Here is a 19,016-nt window from a genome sequence, read left to right as displayed (position 1 = left end):
GGGGGGGGGGCGCAGCCTGCACCCAGGGGACCCCCATAGCACGGGGGCCGCATCCTGCACGCAGGGGAACCCCACTAGTATGGGGGGGGGCACATCCTGCACCCGGGAGACACCCCCCCCCCCCCCCACCAGCGCAGGGGCCCGCATCCTGCACCTGGGGGAACCCCCCAGCAAGGGGGGGCTGCATTCTGCACCTCATGGGAACCCCACAGGGACGGGGGGGGACACACAGGCATCCTGCACCCAGGGGACACCCAGCCACCCCGGGACTTCACCAGGCAGGGGCAGATCCTGCAGCTGGGGACCCCCCCTCCAGGACCCCACCAGGCAGAGCCAGATCCTGCAAGCCAAGGGAACCCCCCCCTCTCCAGGATCCCACCAGGCACCTGGGGACCCCCCCCCCCGCCTCCATCCCAGGCGGGGCCAGATCCTGCACGCAGGGGACACCCACCCCCCCACCCCCAGATCCCACCGCACAGGGCCAGATCCTGCCCCCAGCACCCCCGGGTGCCCTCCCGCACCCCACTCGCTCTGGCGCTTACAGAACCCCCAGAAACCCCCCAAGAAATGCAGAATCCACCCCCCACCCCCCCCGAGGTCTGGTACCACTCCAGAACCTGCCACCACGAGCTAATTAGATTAATGACACTAATTAGGGCAAAAAGGGCAGGGGGAGCCTAGGAGCAGGCACAGCCTCACCCCAAAGAGCATTTTTGGGCAAGAATTGCTGGTTTGGGTGTCAGACCCTGGGCGGGGCGGGGGCTGGGGGGTGGGGAGGAGGTGCGAGGTGGTGTGGCCACCCCTGTCCTTGTCCCTTGTCCCCATCCCCCCACCCCGGTGGGTCTCGGTGGGCCACAGCCCCCAGGTGAAGGCAATGAACCCCCCCTCCAGTTAAAAGCAGCGGCCCCTGCCTGCTCCTCTGCCTGCTCCTGGGGGAGGCTGGGGCAGCTCTTGGAGGTGAGGGTGGGGGGGGGGGGGAAAAGAGAAAAATACCCCAAAATACCCCAATTTGTGTGTTGCTTTTCTGGTGTCTTTGGCTCCATGGGGGGTGGGGTGGGGGGTGTTTTCCACTCTTGTTTTACACGAGACGCCGAGTGGGTTTTGGGTTATTGCGAGTGCTTAATTTGCAACGATGCTAATTACCTGGGGAGAACGTGGGGGCGGAGGGGCCCCCGGTGTCCTGCTCGCCGGGGCTCATGCTCGGCTCGCCCTCAGCGGTGGGATCGGGACCGCACAAGCGTGTGTTGAACCGGCGCGGGCAGCGATGATGGACCCCCATGCCCCCGTCCCGCCGAGGAGGAAGGCAGCGGCTGGACACGCCTGGCAGAGCCTCCTCTGCCTCCGTCCCCGCAGGCAGAAGAAGAAGGTGGCTTATTCCACCTACATCCACAAGCTCCTAAACCAGGTACGTCCAGACTGGGCTTGGCTCACCCCCCAACCTTGGCTCACCCCCCAACCTTGGCTCACCCCCCTGCTTGCCAAGCTCAGCTTGGTCATCCGTGTATCCAAGCTTGACACAGCCAGCTTCTACCCAAGCTTGGATGCTCATGCATTAGCTGAATCTGGAGGTTTTTGACTTAAATTGAAGGTGTGGGGGCTGGGGGGGGATGTCTCTGCCTGACCCACGCCTGCAGGCAGCTAGCTCCCCCAGCTGTCCTGCCCTACAGATGGTTGCTCTCCTTGTAGACGTGGTCTACTGGAGCCTCCTGCCTGGCGGCTGCCGCCCTGGCCTGGCTGGGCAGCCCCCGGCTGCTCGGGGACGTGGCGCTGGAGGCCACCCGGCTGTCCCGCTGCGGCAGAAGAAGCCACCTCAGCCACCGCGAGGTCCTGCTGGCCATGAAGCTGGTGCTGCTGCGTGAGCTCTCCAAGCCTCCTCCGGGATTCTCCAGCTGCGAGCTGCTGCCCAAGGGACCCAGCGAGACGGGACAGTCTTAAGAGTATTTTAATGTGGTTTTGGTAAATAAAGTATTTATTAGCATTGTTTAACGAAGCCTCTTACCTGGGCTGGCAGCTGCCGGCACCGAGAGCAGCAGCTGGGCTTGGACCGCTGCGGGGCTGGTTACCCGTGTGCCCAAAGAAGGGGTGCAGGAGGGAGGGTGCTCACACACATCCACCCCGATAAATATTTGGGGAGCCCTGCTGGTGGGCGAGCGGTCCCCGGAGGTCCAAAGGGTCCTGCCTTGCCAGAGAACCCTCTTTGGGCAGCTGGATGCCTCTTTGCACCAGCTTTGGCCAAGAAAGGGGAGCAGAGGACAGGTGGTGGTTATTCCAAGTCCTGAGGAAACACCAGGCTTGGAGAGCAGCAGCATCCCGTGGTGATGGTATGGTAGGTGGTGGCACTGAGTGACCTGTTTCCAGGCTCTCCATGGAGCCCCTTCGCATGCCGGTTCCCCCCTGTGCACAGGGATGTCTCCAGGTTCTCCAGCCTTCTGCCCGCAGCTTCAAATCCAGCCATGGGGATGGTTTGGATGGCACTGCTGGGCCACCCCCCTTCCCGTGTAGGGGTTCTTGGTTCCAGCCAAGTGCCGCCAGCTCCTGGCAGTACTGGAACAACCTCCCTGCATCAGCTTTTCCAGCTGTGGAGTATCTCCTCCCAGGAACGTGGGCCAGGAGGCTGGATGAGGGATGGATCCTTCCAGAGGGATCTGGCCCTCATCACCTCATGATGCTGGCGTGACCTGAGGGTTGTGAAATGCCTCTTCAGCCGGGTTTGCTGTGGGAGGTGGAGGTCCATCTGCCTCTGAGCCACTACCTGTGGCCACCTCAGCTGGTGGGCCACCATCGGTGTTTGGGGGGGGACTTGCTGGACCTGGACTGTGTGGTGGCAGACAGGATAGTGGGTGTCACTGGTGTGAATCAGCTCATGGTTATGGCTGGTGGTAGCTCTGGCTGTGTCCCCAAGCTGCTCCTCATTGCTCTCTCCACTCTCCTGTGTGTCTCTAGGCCTGTGTGGCATGATGGACTGGCACCTACCGATGGCCTTTGGCTCTTTCCATAGTAATACCAGGATAATCCTTGCCTTCAAGGAGCAAGGACTACTCAAGGACTGAGGGTTCAGGAGATGCTGTCCACGAGAAGGTTGACTTTTAATGCCCCAACTGCTGTCTCTGATGCCCCATCATCACCCCTATGCTGAGGGTCTTCAGCTTGCCCCAGCCCTTGTTCTAGTAGCCCTGATTCTTTTGATTAAATAGGGCTGGCTCAAATTCATGGATCTGGGGTCAGCTCCTATAGGGAAGCTCTTGTAGGAGTGAGAGCTGCAGTTGGCCTGGAGCAAACCCCCGGGCTGTCCCACGGCATTCCTTACAGCATTCCTGCCCCGAAAGCTCAGCAGAGGAGAAGGAAGACGAGGGTTCCACACCTTTGTGATGCCACCTTGGTTCGGAGCTTCACCATCCCCTGCCAGGGCGTCTCCCTTGTGTTAAGCAAGGAAAAACCGAGCTGAACGTTCACTCATGGCTTTTTGTCCCTGCTGACAGCCCAAACCACTCGCTCTCTTTCTTCTCCTCTGCTTTATTTATGTATCTGGAGCCCTGGTTGCCGCTGAGGAGCTCCTGGTGTCTCGCAGACCATAGTCAGTGTGATGGCGATGCGTGGGGCCACGCTTCTGCAGCACTGCTGTTTGCTGGAGGGGTTCAAAGAGTTAATGGCGCAGGTGACGACTCCTGCCTAGAAGCAAAACTGAGCCTAGAGCCATCGCCGGGTCTCTAAAGGAGAGGGGCTGCTAGCAGAAATGGGCAGGGGACGTTCCTGGCCGGGGCAGGTCAGGAGAGCAGATGTTATCCATGCTGCCTCTTCCTACCTGAGAACCTACAGCTCACCTGGGCTCTAGAGAGCCAAAATGTGACCCAGGGTGACTACGCCTCAGGCCAAAGCAGCTCAGTGCTGTACCTTGGGGTGGGGGTGGGGGGCCTTTGGGCCAGAGGTGGAGATATCATCAACTTCAACCGCCCTTTGAATGTTTTTTTTGAAGTTTTCAGATGTATCTCCGGCTCTGCAGCCGAGGTCAGTGATCACCTCAGTGGTGCTCAAATCCCTGCTCAAATGGCTTGGAGCAAATGTCCTTCCAAATCTCCTCTCAGGCGAAGACTCTCCCCCGTGGAGCGACTGAGGAGTCGTCGTAATAAAACTACGAGAGTCTTGAGCAGCTCAGAGCTAATGACCCTCAGTTTCCATCACCTTTGGCGCTTGGTGGCCCTGCTCATCTCAATTGTTTTGGCCCCCGTCTACAGAAACTCGGCCCCATCTCCAGCGAGGTCACTCACAGCGATGCAGCCGAGCTGTCCCCTGGGGGGTGTGTGTGGGGGGGTGTGCAGCTGCCAGATGCTGGTATCAAGGCAGCTTCATCCCGGGAGGAGTGGGAGCGGCACAAGGAGCTCTGTGCCGGGATGGTGTCTGCAGCCAGCCCCTGGCCTCACTCAGCCTCAGCGCTGACGTCGCGGATCCTCAGCTCTCTAGGACCCACGCTTCAGCCCATTTATTTCATCCTTTTCCCCCCCCCTCCCTTTTATTTTGTCCTTATAGTCCCCCTGCTTTTGGAATTGAGACTTCTTGTGTTACTAACAGGGACTTGAAGCACAGGGTGAATCAAGTGAGTTCCCCCCCAAAAAAAAAATCTTCTAGAAAGTCTGGTTTGGGGCAAAAGGGAAACGTGCTCCACCGACCCCCGCGGCAGCAGCAGCTTCTGGGGCTGGAGCCCCTCTGCTGTGGGGACAGGCTGAGAGAGCTGGGGGGGTTCAGCCTGGAGAAGAGAAGGCTCCAGGGAGACCTTGGAGCCCCTTCCAGTCCCTAAAGGGGCTCCAGGAAAGCTGGGGAGGGACTCTGGAGCAGGGAGGGGAGCCATGGGACGAGGGGGAAGGGTTTTAAGCTGAAAGAGGGGAGATTTAGGTTAGAGATTAGGAAGAAATTCTTTGCTGTGAGGGTGGTGAGCCCCTGGCCCAGGTTGCCCAGAGAAGCTGTGGCTGCCCCATCCCTGGAGGGGTTCAAGGCCAGGTTGGACGGGGCTTGGAGCAACCTGGGCTGGTGGGAGGTGTCCCTGCCCAGGGCAGGGGGTGGCGCTGGGTGGCCTTTAAGGTCCATTCCCACCCAAACCATTCCATGATTCTATGTATGGGCAGCTCCTGGCACAGGCTCACCCCAAGCATGGGCACGGTCCCCCTGTACCAGACCCCGGCAGTTACACATCAAAGTCCACGTTTGTTGTTTCCTCTGCAATGGCGCACTCTGTTCTCGATCTCCACCTCCTCCTCCAACCTATTAATGGGGAAACATCCAGATGTAAAGCCTTGATTCAAAAATCGAAGCAATGGTTTATTCCTAGAGGGGAAGTGCCCCTTGAGGCTGCGCGTGCCACACGGACGCCCTCTAAAAATCCTCTCTGTCGTCCCAAAAAGCCGCTTCGGTAGAAGCAGGAGGATGAAGCCCCAAGTAACTGGGCCTGAGCGGGCTTTTCTCACGGCGGGCTTTTTTAAAGTGTCATCTTTTTTTTTTTTTAAGCTATGTTGGTGATAGAAACCTAGACAGGCTGAAGAAATAGAAGGGTTGAACAACAACAAAAAAAAAGAGACGCTTTTTTCAGTCTGTAGATCCAAAATTAACAGAGAAAGACTTCTGTCCTTCAAGAGCTCTGAAGGAGGACCCGGGGCTCTCACGGTTCGCTACTCTAGAGGATGGACTCGTGCCATTTGTGTCGCTTTTGCTCGGGATCAGGGCAGCCTTTCCAAAAACAAGATCTGAAACCAACCCAAGCCTCTCATCTGCAAAACGCAGCTGTGGGTTTTACAGCTCCGGCTGGAGACTTTTGAGTAGACGATCCTAAATTAGGCAGCAAACAGCTTTTGAAAAAACGAGCGGTGGGGCTGCTTCGCGCTCCGGCGTCGCACAGCGTGAAAGGACGCCGGGGGCGGGGGGGGGAAAAACCATGAGAAGTTGTTTTTCCTCGTCCCACGCGTAAGGAGGGATGAGCACGCTTCCCCTCGCCGGGGCGCTGCGAGGCGATGAGCTGGAAATTGGCTTCGGAGCGCGTCCCTGCGCCTGGGCAGGAAAGCCGCCGGGAGTCCAAGCCCTCCGATGGTTTGCCTCCGGATATTTGATTGCGTTTCAGCTAATGACAGGAATAAAGCGGGGCAGGAGGGGGGCTGTGGTTGCCCTGGGCTCCGGGAGCCGGTGCAGGAGCCGCGTGTGGGCCGTTTCCCTGCTCCAGGTGCCGGCAAAGAGCCCCGTGGCCGGCGGGACACTGGGGACAGCCAAGGGATGTGGCTTGATGCCACTCTGCCCACGCGAAAGAGACGGGCACCGGGGAACCCACGTCCCCCATCACCGCGGTGCCTGGATGGGGGGTCGTGGGGGCTCCGGCATCCCTGCCCACCCCCCTCCACTTCCCCCCCCAGGCTGAATCCAGCCTGAACGTGGCTGGTTTGGGTCCCGGTGGGGTGAGCTGGGGCTGCAGAGCTCTGCCCGGAGCAGGGACCTGCACTCGCGAGGCCGGGGGCGGCAGCGGTGTGACAGCGCGTATCCGAGTTCCGCCAGGACGGCAGCCGTAACGCGGATCCAGGGGGGCGCGGACACGTCAAAGTCACATCTCGGGAACGCACCGGAGACTTGGCAGAGAATTCCCTGAGACCTGGCTTCTCCCCGAGATGGAAGGATGGAGCTGAGGGCAAAACAGATAAATACGGAGATTTCTCTGAAGGATGTTCTCTGACGCCTTAACTAATCGTCTGCCCGCTCTCCCTTTAAAAGCAGGGGGTTTGCTTTTGGTAAACTATATCGATACTTCATTTCTTCTTTCTTAATTTCCTCTGATATTTCTTCCGTTTCATTAGCCAGGTCACCTTCCTCCTTTCTACAATTTCACTGCTGGTAAATGGCTACCACGGGCCTCCCCAGCATTAGCCGTTTGTGAGTGGGTAACACATGTGCCGCTCCCTCTTCTCTGGGTTTTTTGGTTGTTTGTTTTGGTTTTTTTTTTTTCCAAAAAGGGAAGTCGACAAGAAAATCACACATCACTTCAGAATTTCCAGTCCATCACATACACAATAATATCATGGTCTCTCGCCAAGGAGGAGGATGTCAAACTGTGAACAAAACTAAATAGTGAGTTCCCAGGTTTTTTGTAATTATATAAAGTGGATGCTGTGTTTTCTTTTATGGAGTTTTCCAGGAAATGTTACGAAGACAGAAATGAGACTTCCCAAGTCCCTAATGTGACCGTTGCACAAATACGTAGCAATTTGTGCCCGGGAGAGCATTATTCACACGGACGTTCATTAACATCCCCTTTCAGGAGTGAGAGCAACGTCCTGTAAAAGAAAGCAGATAAAGCAGAGTCCATAAAGCCTTTGCTCCTAATCAGGGGAAATCTTTCCCAAATGTGTTCCTGAGAATCATCTTGAGGATGTTTTTCCTTCTGGGAGGAGTGGGTGGAGGACCCGGAGGCAGCACGGTGGGTTACGGGACTGCCTTGTCCCGCAGCAGCACCCGACATTTTTATTTTCTCCCTCCTGGAAAGGAAGGAACTTGCCCCGTGGCAAAAGTTTTGCTACCAGCCACTTCGTATCTACACGTGTGCTTGTGATTCCCCGAGCTGACGAGAGGTGGGAATCCAGCCAAAACCACCAGACTCGTCTGAACAGAAAGGAAACATCTTGAGATGTTCACCGGTTATGAGTGCAGCTGATTTTGCAGAAGCCTGGAGAAAAATGTCATCCTTCCTTGCCTGGAGACGTGGTGCTGAGCCTGGATCAGTCCTAACAACCACAGGAGTGATGGAACCCCAGGCTGACCATTGAAACCCCCGGCTCTTCTCTGACTTCACGGCACAGTGTTGGGGGGGTTGGTTACCCTGTTACCCCATTGCATGACATCCAAATGGTTCTCATGGAATCACAGAATGGTTCGGGTTGGAAGGGATCTTAAAGATCATCTAGTTCCACGCCCCCTGCCCTGGGCAGGGACACCTCCCACCAGCCCAGGTTGCTCCAAGCCCCGTCCAACCTGGCCTTGAACCCCTCCAGGGATGGGGCAGCCACAGCTTCTCTGGGCAACCTGGGCCAGGGGCTCACCGCCCTCAGAAGGAAAAATTTCTTCCTCAGATCTCATCTCAATCTCCCCTCTTCCAGTTTAAAACCCTTCCCCCTCGTCCCATGGCTCCCCTCCCTGATCCAGAGTCCCTCCCCAGCTTTCCTGGAGCCCCTTTAGGGACTGGAAGGGGCTCCAAGGTCTCCCCGGAGCCTTCTCTTCCCCAGGCTGAACCCCCCCAGCTCTCTCAGCCTGTCCCCACAGCAGAGGGGCTCCAGCCCTCCCAGCATCTCCGTAGACCCGCTCCAAGAGGTCCGTGTCCTCCTTATGTTGGGGGCTCCGGAGCTGGACACAGCACTGCAGGTGGTGCCTCAAAAGAGCAGAGCAGAGAGGAAGAATCACCTCCCTCAACCTGCTGGCCACGTCTCATTAAAACTTTGAAAACCAAAAAAAGAAAAGGAAGGTTTTTGGAGTTTGGAGATCTTTAACAAAGCTCAGCCGGCTCCATGATCCCTCTGCGACGTTCCCAGGACAGTTCTCCACCCCTCAGCCACCCCACCAGGGCCCTGAGGCAGCGCGGCACAGCGCTGCTCCCCCGGGAGTTCACGTCGATGGGAGTGAAACCTCCTCCAAAAACCCGCTCTGGGAGAGGAGGGTCTGCTCCAGGGCTGGCGGCAGTTAAGCCACTGCGTGAAGCTGCGAGGCTGCTGGAAACAGAAGTGGAGAAGCAGAGAAAACAGAGCCGGAGCAGCGCCTTGACGAATTGTCTAATCCCCCTGTTCCAACGCAGGACAAGCCCAACTTAAACCCTTCCCGATGGATGTTTGCCTAATTTTTCTGTTTTATTTTTTTTTCCCTGTGAAGCTTCCACTAATGGAGCCTTGACATCAGGCAGTCTGTATTTACATTTAGTCAGTCCCCAAACGGCTAACGAAAGCTCTTACCGCAGCTTCATCCCATGATTTCTCATCCTCTCCAGGCTGACACCGAGAAGAGTTTATTCCCTTTCCCTTCGTGGCAGCCTTTTATTTATCGGAGGAGGGTTATGACAGCACTGCAGGAAACGCCGCTGCCGGAGGAGTCCGGAGTTCAGCCGGTCCACAGCTGCCTCGTCTTCCCCCAGGCTTCGCTTCTCTGGACCAAACAACCCAATTCTTTCATTCTTCCGTCATAGATCATAGTTTCTAGATTTCCGCTAATCCTTGCCGCTAGCAAAAAAAACCAAACCAAAACAAAAACAACACCCAAAAAAACCCAACCAGGAAGGCTTTTCGGGACCAGACGTAGTAAGGAAGGAGCAAGTCCCCAGCCCTTGGAGGTGAGGAAACCCTGCTGCGGGATCTGCTGAGGGACGGCAAACTCGCCCGGCATCGCGGGAGCATGGCCGGGAGAGAAGCCAGCGGCACGGCAAGCAAAGGCAGCAAAGCAGGAGTTTTGGAAGGACCAACCGCCTTCGCCCAGCCTTCAGAAACCAAAAGGGTCGCGCCACAGAAATATCCAGCTCCATCAGGACTTCTCGTCCCTACTGACGTGACCTAAGAGACCCTGAACCTGGTTGCTTTCACGCAAACGGGCGACGTGTTGGATTGCCTTTATCCAGCCGCTCTCCTGCTTTAGCCGTCAGCGCTCGGAGCACCTTCGCCCCCAGCCTTCCCTGCCCTCCTCTCTGTGAGGGCGGAAGGTGCCCAGACCTCACCATGGTTCCTCAGCTCAGAACCGCTCATCCTCAGTGTAAAAAAAAAAGAAGTGGCTCCTAATTTACCTATCACAAAAAGGCTTTGATGGCTAATTGCAATGTCCCCCTCTCGCTTTCTCCCTGGAAGTTAACCCAGCTGCAGTGGGACAGTTTCCAGGTGGGAATTCTAGTTTAAGGGGCAGGTTTCCAGATATCTAAGATGCAGGGAAATGCCTGGGAAGATTCCTCAGAGATACCTGGCCTCCCAATGCCAAAAGAATGTTAAAAATCTGCATAGGTATTTCCCTCTATCTCAAAATCTTAAAAATCCCTGTATCTTAAAAAAACCCCAAACTGGCAGAGTGCCTCCAGCTGCCTTGCTATCAGCATAACTCAATAGGACGATCATCCGTTCGTCATCAAACATCGTGCCATTCTAGGCAAAGGACTCCTGAGGGCATGAACTTTCCCCATCAGTCATTAAAAAATGTGTTGCAGCTGTTAAGAAGCTTCCTCCCCACCACGACAAGGGGAGCAGCCGCCAGCCTGCAGCTCTCCTGGCTGCGGGAGAACGGTCCCAGACATGAGTCAAGCATGGCTGAGGGCGGCAGAGTCCGCTAGGAGTGACCTTCCGTTCCTCCGCGCTCCCGTTCCTGGGAAAGCCATGAACGGCGATGTGGGAGAACCAAAAAAAGCCACCCCAAAAGCAAGGACTAGAAGCTGGGTGTAGCTTAGCAGAGATTCAAGAGAAATGCAACAGCCAAGGGCAGGTCCTGGATGTGCACCCCAGGGGTTGCCAGCTCGGTCGGCATGAAAGAGTTTTCCTTGGACCCTGGAATCCCAGAATCCCAGCCTGGCCGGGGCTGGCAGGGCCCTCTGGAGATCATCCCCTCCAACCCCCGGCCAGAGCAGGGTCACCCAGAGCAGGTGGCACAGGAACGCGGCCAGGCGGGGTTGGAATGTCTCCAGAGACGGAGACTCCCCCACCTCTCTGGGCAGCCTGTGCCAGGGCTCTGCCACCCTCACAGCAAAGAACTTCCTCCTCCTGTTGAGATGGAACTTCCCAGGGGCAGGTTTGTGCCCGTTACCCCTTGTCCTGTCCCCGGGCACCACTGAGAAGAGCCTGGCCCCACCCTCCTGACACCAGCCCTGTAGCTCTTGCTGAGCATTGATGAGATCCCCTCTCGGTCTGCTCTTCTCCAGCTGAACAGCCCCAGGTCCCTCAGCCTTTCCCCAGCACAGAGATGCTCCGTCCCCTCAGCATCTCCGTAGCCCCCGCTGGACTCTCTCCAGCAGTTCCCCGTCCTTGAACTGGGGAGCCCAGAACTGGACACAGTAGTCTGGACTTGTCTTGACTTTACTTCTGGCTACCAGAATTTGTGATCAGCAAATCCGTGATGGGCTCAGACAGAGAAGAGTTTTGTGGATTTAAAGAAGTGAAATGATTGAGGGGGTGTTGTTCGCCCGAGTCACAGCGAGCCCCGTTGACAGGGAGCTGGGCTCTGCGTCCCCAGCCCCACTGCCCACCTCCTCCATGGCTCCGTGGGCACGAGGGAGGCAGCCAGAGCTTGCTGTCGTGAGACAAAGCAAGGAGATAAAATCAGGTACAAAAAAGATGCAAGGACGGCAGTTTGGTCTAGAAGAACCCAAGGGCCAGGGGAAAACAAAAGAGAAAAGAGACGTTGAACTGCATGGAGCTCCTGTAAACAGCCCGTTTCTCCAGGCCCCTCTGGATGGCAGCACGACCCTCCGGTGCATCGGCCACTCGCCCGGGTTTTGTGTCCTCAGTAAACACCGTGTCCCATCATCATGATCGTTAATGAAGATATTTTCTCTGCAGGAAGCTCCGGGGAAGAGTAGTAGTTAAATGTTTAAGGTAGCAGGAGTCCAGAAGGGTTGATGTGCTCTAAAAAAAAAGCCAGAAACCTCTGAGCGGTGAGTGAGTGAGTCTCACCATCGCCCAGGCAGCAACTCCTACAGTCTCCCCCCAACAACCCTCACTTCTCCTCGGGGTTATGGGGTTGGGAAATGTGGAGCCGAGCTGGCAGGACAGGCAGGACGGGCAGCTGACACCGCGCGGCCCTCAGCCCTGTACAGGCATCTGCTCCCCGGTGTCCCCGTCCCCGTTGACTGCCTTCTACTGGGGGAACTGCCCTTGTCCTACGACCATGCTCTGATCAGAGCAAGACCGCCCAAAGTGCTTAGGAAGTGATTAGCTCCCGATATTAAACACACGGTAGGAGTTGATCCCCATACTGCTTTCTTCCTCCCGTCTCCCTTCTCCCAGTCCAACCACACGCAGCAGTGACCAGAAAAGGCCCAGACCCCTCTGCTGCTCCCCAGCACCCTGCTCTCTCCTCCTCATGCTCTCCCATATTCAGGGAGGCCAGGAGAGTGCGTTGCATGGCTGGTAGCCTTCATCCTTTCTTGAAGAGTCAGGAGACGCTTACGCAGCCGCCTCCTCGGCACCAGCGCTCTCTGCCACCCCGTGACGCCTGCAGGGATAGAAATCACGGAGAGCTGAACTTGGACCTTTCGAGGGGATAAGACCCAGGAGCCGAGCTCTGAACATGGCCTGGCCTGGCCCAGGTCCTCGGCTTGGCCACCCCACCCGGGCAGCGAGCCGGGCTCGGGGTCGCGCTGTCCCATGGGGCTGAGGACAAGCACTAGATGGAGCCACTCAATCGGGAACGGGGTGTGCTCCTGCCCCCAGCACCCCTGCACCCCCAGCCCGGCCAGAGCCAGGGGACGGCAGCCTGGGACAGGACCGGGAATAAGGGCATGTGGGGATGGGGATGCCGGGGATCCCTGTCTGGATCCGTGCTACACCACAGCCGGAGGTTGTTAATGAGGCCGGTGCCACCTCCGTCACTTAGGGAGCTGGATGCGAATGAAGAGGAAGTCCTTAAGAGGGTCATGCGTATGTTTGCGTGGCTCAGAAGTGAAGGCCATATAGAACAGAATAGAATATTTCAGTTGGAAAGGACCGAAAATGACCATCTAGTCCTGACCACTTCAGGGCCCACCCAAAGCTGAAGCGTGTTATTAAGGGCATTGTCCAAATGCCTCTTAAACAACGACAAGCTTGGGACACCGACCACCTCCCCAGGAAGCCTGTTCCAGGGTTTGGCCCCCTCTCGGTAAAGAAACGTTTCCTAATGTCCAGGCTGAACCTCCCCTGGGGCAACTTTGAGCCTAAACCCTAAGTTTCCCTAAATGCCCCGGAGAAGAGCTCAGCACCTCCCTCTCCACGTCCCCTCCTCAGGAAGCTGCAGAGAGGGACTGAGATCGCCTCAGCCTCCTTCTCTCCAGACTGGACGAGCCCGATGTCCCCAGCTGCTCCTCGTAGCACACTTTCCAATCCTCTCACCAGCTTTGTTGTCCTCCTCTGGATGCATTCAAGGACCTCCACATCCTTCTGAAATGGCGGGGCCCAGCACTGCACGCAGTTCCTATGTACGGAATGGGGGGGGGTTACTGTGTAAATGTGACGTCAGATGGGGAAACCGGGTTCTAGAAGGTGGGATGAGGGACCACAGGCTGCCTAGGAGCTCACGTCGGCAGGTTGGGGGATCTGGAGCGGGACTGGGATCCCCCACCCGTGGTGCTGGAGGATCCCCCACCCGTGGCTCAGGAGGATCCGGATCCCTGGCAGCTCCCCTGGGGGAACAGAAGTTTGACACTGGAGGGTTCTTCCGTCTGGCAGGGAAAAGAAAAATGCAAGCCAGCGCCGTTGGCCAACTGAGGCATATTGAGACTGGAAACACAGCACGCATTTTTAACAGGGAAGGTAATTAATTGTTGGAGCCGCTCGTTAAGGTATTGGCAGGCTCAGACACTGACAGTCTGAAATAGGGCTGCATACCTTCTCTATAAAACGTTTTTTCTTCAAACACGACTTAATTCTGGGCTGTCCTGCATCACCCAGATGTCTTCTTCAGAGTCGGTCCTTCTGGGTGTAAGCGTGGTTGAGAGCCCTGGGGCTGTTCAGCTGGAGAAGAGCAGGCTGAGGGGGGATCTCATCAATGCTCAGCGATAGCTGACGGGCCGGGGGCAAGAGGATGGGGCCAGACTCTTCTCAGTGGTGCCAGGACAAGGGGTAACGGGCACAAACTGGAACATGAGAAGTTCCATCTCAACAGGAGGAGGAACTTCTTTGCTGTGAGGGTGGCAGAGCCCTGGCACAGGCTGCCCAGAGAGGTGGGGGAGTCTCCATCTCTGGAGACATTCCAACCCCTCCTGGACGTGTTCCTGTGCCACCTGCTCTGGGTGACCCTGCTCTGGCCGGGGGTTGGAGGGGATGATCTCCAGAGGGCCCTTCCCACCCCGGCCAGGCTGGGGTTCTGTGATTCTGTGGCCCTTCGTGTTCAGGAGTCACAGCTGAACGTGATGCTCCTGCCCAAAAGGCATCATGCCTGAAAGCTCAGCGTCCTCCAGTGATGGCGCGTGGCCAAATCCATTGCGGAACTCCTTTCTCCATCCCTAAGTGAGGGAGTCCTCTTGGGCTCGCACTGTGGTGCCACTGTGGTGGAAGCACGCAAGATCCTGGCCCAGTGGGAGCAGAAGCATCCGCGCAGCCATCCCCGGAGCACTCTCCTGGTGCCACATAGCGTGGGCTGTTCCCAACACCACGGCAGCAGCTCTTGGCCACGGCCGCTCAGGCCTGGATTAGCCCCCAGATGACATACCAGTTGATGATATACCCGTTTCTATCGTGGTCTCTTCTCCGGTTTGACACCTGGCACCACGCAGATGCTGTCTTTATATTGTCCGTTGTTGGGACTGTGTCCAACCATGTGGGACTTCTCAGGGATCAGCCGTCTCCATTCCCAGTCAATGGGCAAGTATCCCCTTCACCCTTCCTTGGTCAGAAAGGTGGGAAAACCAAAATATAACCTGGTGTTTCAGGGGGGGAGAGTTTTTCTGCATTACCCCCGTCCGAGGTGTTTCCAGCGAACAGCTTCTTTGGGTGAACATCCAAACGGCGGCTCGGGGAGGTGAAGCGCGGCTCCCCTCTCCGGCACCCAGCGTCGGTGCCAGGAGGCTGCACCTTGCCAAGTGTTTACAGTAATCCTTGGCAGGTACCCAGGGTTCCAACAAAGACATCTGCTAATCCGCAGAAACGAACTTTCAGGAAAGAGAAGCTTGAAGCTTTCAGGAAACCCTGCTCCCAGCCGGCCTCCGCGAGTTGCAAACGTGCCTGTCCCGGCTGGCAGAGCACCCCTGAGTCTCCCGAGACTGGGATTTGTCTCAGACAACAGTTCCCAGTGGGTTTCCTCACTGGGATTAGTTATTCTGCAGCCTTGGCAGCCTCCGGCCTTGTTTCTGCAGCCTCCCGGCTGTGCAGGGATCAAAGGGGACCCTTGTGAGGTGTCCACGTGGGACCTGAGTCAGGCTCTCAACGCCCGAGCGGAGCTGCTCTGCTCCCCCCTGCGCTTCCCTCTCCCTAATCACGAGGCTGCAGGAAAAGGGGACGAGGCAGGGAGGAGCAGAGGAGCTTCGTCCTGCTGCCGTGGGCACCGTTTGTCCCGTACGGCCACAGGAGGCGGGCGGTAGGTGCGATATGGTGTACGGGGTTCAGCAAGCCGAGACGTCCTTGCCACCCGCCCCGGCCTTAACACGCTAAAACCAGGCAGGAGCACCCGCTCTGCTCCCACCCAACCTCCCTCTTTGGAAACACACATGGATACTTTCACAGCTCCGAGAGAAATAAGCCGATTTCCCAGGAAACAGGCTCAAAATCGAAAGACGAATGGCAAGTTTGAGGTGTCTTCCCCCTCTGAGGGCTGCAGCCTGTCCTCCTGCATGGCGCGTCGGAGGTCCCATCTCCGAACATCTCGGGGAGCGGATAAAGCCCTTCCTCCTGAATCCCAGCTGGCCCTCGCGCGGCTCCGCTCCCTCTCCTGGTGAGAGGCTCCTTTCAGTTTCAGGGCTGGGAAATCACATGCTTGATGGCTTCAACATGATGTAATTGTTTTTGGAGGAGACCTGAGCGCTGGTTGGGTTTGCTTGTTTTTCAGGCGCACACCGACGCCAGGAAGGGGCAGGCGGCGTGACCGTGACCAGCCTGGCCGTCCCTCCCGGCGCTGCCGGCGGAGCTGGGTGACCCCGCTGCCTCAGTGAAAACACGCAAGTGCTGTTCGATAATTATAGTTAACAACCGTCTATTTCATATTATTGATATTTAATAATATTAAACAGTATATTCTTAGTATTTGTGTATATATCTAATAGTCATTTAATAATTGCTCTCTGCAGCATTGCTAATTCCTGCAGAGAGGGAAGGCCCGAGAGCGGCTGGTGTGTGCACTGACGTTGGAGAACGCTCCGCCGGGGTCACAGAGACCTTGCGGTCCCTCCTGGGCGCTCGTCCCCAAAAGTGGGAACTCCCACGGAAGGGCGATAAGCTCCAGTCCAGAGACAACATCCAGTTCAGAAAGTCCCAAAGCTGCAAATTGCTGGAAACCAGGAAGGTTTGCTGGGAAAGGGCCCGTCCTGGGGCTCCTTCCCATCCACCCTGTTGGCTGCCCTGGGCTCTCCCTGTGGCACAGCTGGAGGAGAGGTTCCATGTAGAGCGGCTGTAGCAAACCCATCCCTCAACTCCAGAAGGCACTTCCAGAGAGCCCTTGCTCCGACACCCGTTGGTGACGAGGTGCTTTGCCAGATGGATCTTCGATCCGCCTCATTAATAGAACATTTTATTTTTAGCGGTCAAGAACATGAACTGGGGCGCAACCTCCCATCCGCCTCTGCCCGCGGTTCCCCGGGGTTGTTGCATGGGTTTGTCCTCACAGAATCACAGAATGGCAGGGGTTGGAAGGGACCTTCAGAGATCATAGAATCACAGAACCATAGAATGTGTTGGGTGGGAAGGGACCTTAAAGGCCACCCAGTGCCACCCCCTGCCCTGGGCAGGGACACCTCCCACCAGCCCAGGTTGCTCCAAGCCCCGTCCAACCTGGCCTTGAACCCCTCCAGGGATGGGGCAGCCACAGCTTCTCTGGGCAACCTGGGCCAGTGCTGGTTCCAGATCATCCTGTCCAACCCCCTGCCAGAGCAGGGTCACCCGGAGGAGGTTGGACAGGAATACATCCAGGCGGATTTTGAACATCTTCAGAGAAGGAGACTCCACAGCCTCTCTGGGCAGAACCTGCGCGAGACGTGAAGTGTCAGCACAAGGACAGATGGCCTGGCCAGCCATCTGCCGTCGTTCACCCGCTCTCTGCCCCAGCCCGGAGCCATCGCAGTGTCCAGAAACTCAATATCCAGGCCACGAATTGACCCCTGCAAGGGTTGACTTAACCCTGCCTGCTCCAGCAGACCTGTGGCTGAGAGCTGGAGACAGCACAGCTCAGGAGCTCGGCTGACTTTCCAGCACCATCCTGCCCAAAGCTCCCTTGCGCTTTCCCTGCAAGGCAAATCCTCTACAGTTCTCTGAGAAACACTCGAGGCAACCTTGGAACAAGTCCTCGTGCATGTGGGGACGGACGATTCCAGTGTCCGTCTCCCAGAGCAGCTCGTGGACCGAACGAATCCAGGTGAGCGACGCTGCATTTGCGTCGGGCAAGAGAATGCACCCCGCTGGCTGTCGCTCGTTCGCACGGGCACGGGGGACTCCGCAGTTTGGGTTTCGGTCTGCACTTTTAACTGGATAAATACAGAGCAGGTGACAGAGACGCTGTTCCCAAAGCCCAGGAGCAAAGGGATCAGTCCTAAAAATGGCATCACTGGCAAAAGTCATCTTGGGATTTTTTTTAAATAGCCAATAGCCTTTGGTGAAGCGGGCAGAGACACGCTGCTTTCCGCCCGACCCGAGGAACGGGGGAGAACGTGCGGGGCCCCAGCTGACGCAGCCCTGGCCTGGCTGCCAGCTCAGGCTCCTTTAGCCAGAAGTCCGAGCACGCATATGGCAGGGGGGAGACTCATGAGAGATTCTACCTTCGAAATATATTTTACCTTTTTCAAAGTACATTCTACCTCCTTAAAGTACATCAGAATGAGCGTCCTGTGGGCAGGAGGAGATGAAGGATGCTTTATATTCTCCTTAGACCTGTTTTTCCTAAGACAGACATCGGTTTCTTTTTTTTTTTTTTCAGAAGTGACTTTTTAAACTTGTGCATTTATGTTAAAGAAGAACCTATTTCTTACCTTCACAGGGCAGAAGCTGCTTTCTATCTCATACGAGAGTTGTTGCTCTTATCTATAATAATTCTTTGATCAGCTAAGACATGCCTAAGCCCGCGTATACGGAGAACAGAACCAGGCTCCCATCTAAACTTGGCAGAGCAACAACTTTTCCCCGTGCCGTCTGTTGCAAGGGTATCTTGGGATCCCATCAATGAATAGGGCTCTTTTCGCATCTGGTGTTACACGAGCCAAAACAAAGAGTTTGTCTCCGAGTCAAATCATTTACAGCGTAACACGGCACGGGGCAGGGATGGGATGTAACCATTGGTTTATCTTGCGCTGCAATTCCATGTTGTGGCAAGAGTCACGTATTTTAACGCAGGAATTGCTGCCGGAGATGGCCAAGCCTGCAGCTTAGACAGACACTTGGTTTGACTTCAGGACTTCACTGATGGAGAACTGTTGAAGGGGATCCAACAAGCCTTTCCTGCTCTTCGTGCTAGCCTGAAATTGCCTCCTTTCTCCTCCTGGCTGTTGGCACTTGTTATTCTTTTATTTCTTAAAACAAATACCCTCTAACATCTGAATATTCATTGGAAACTGCGATTGAGTCAGTCCTTATTCTTTTTTTTAGTTAAACCAACTCAATATAGCATTGCTTTGGCCTGTTAGGTGGGTTTGCCCCGTCTCCAAGTCTTTCTGAACACTTCCCAGTTTGTTTTTTGCAGTGGCGGCAGGAGACCAGCACCCCCGTTCCAATAACCCTGGGGCCAGGTCCAGGTAGGTCCCTCCTGATGATATTCGCGGGGGAGGCTCAAGCTGTCCGAAGCATCTGACAGTAACAGAAGTTGATCACCAAACACACCTTGTCCTCTTTCATGGTCCTGAGCACACCTGCAAGACCAACCTGCCTTTCCGGACCCAAACAGTGCAGGGACAGGGACGCGGACGGAGCCGAGGAGGGAGCTCGGGCCACGTGGATGCCGCTGCCCGGAAAGCTCTTGTTGACTCCGTTTCCTTTTCCTCCAAAACTTCCTTCCGATTTGATCAACAGAAATGTATCCATCTGGCCGACAAGGACCGGCTCCATCAGCCAGAGCCCAGCAGGAGTTTCCCTTCCCCTCTTTGCCCGGATTTTGCAGCAGCAGATACGTCGCATCAAACACGGCAAAGGACTGGGTGGAAAATTTGAAGT

The 19,016-nt window shown here is 56.4% G+C and overlaps 1 protein-coding gene across 1 annotated transcript; it reads left to right on the top strand.

The window, feature by feature from the left end:
• The first annotated feature begins 1,264 nt into the window (after positions 1 to 1,264).
• On the top strand, positions 1,265 to 1,935 carry LOC128919507 (histone H2B-like). Its single transcript, XM_054224802.1, has 2 exons — positions 1,265 to 1,405; positions 1,687 to 1,935. The coding sequence occupies exons 1-2, from the start codon at positions 1,265 to 1,267 to the stop codon at positions 1,933 to 1,935; spliced, it is 390 nt and encodes a 129-aa protein (XP_054080777.1).
• Positions 1,936 to 19,016: the final 17,081 nt, after the last annotated feature.

This window comes from Rissa tridactyla, chromosome 19 (genome assembly GCF_028500815.1).
Source record: "Rissa tridactyla isolate bRisTri1 chromosome 19, bRisTri1.patW.cur.20221130, whole genome shotgun sequence".
In the NCBI taxonomy this organism is placed as follows: domain Eukaryota; kingdom Metazoa; phylum Chordata; class Aves; order Charadriiformes; family Laridae; genus Rissa; species Rissa tridactyla.
This window is presented reverse-complemented; position numbering and strand designations above follow the sequence as displayed.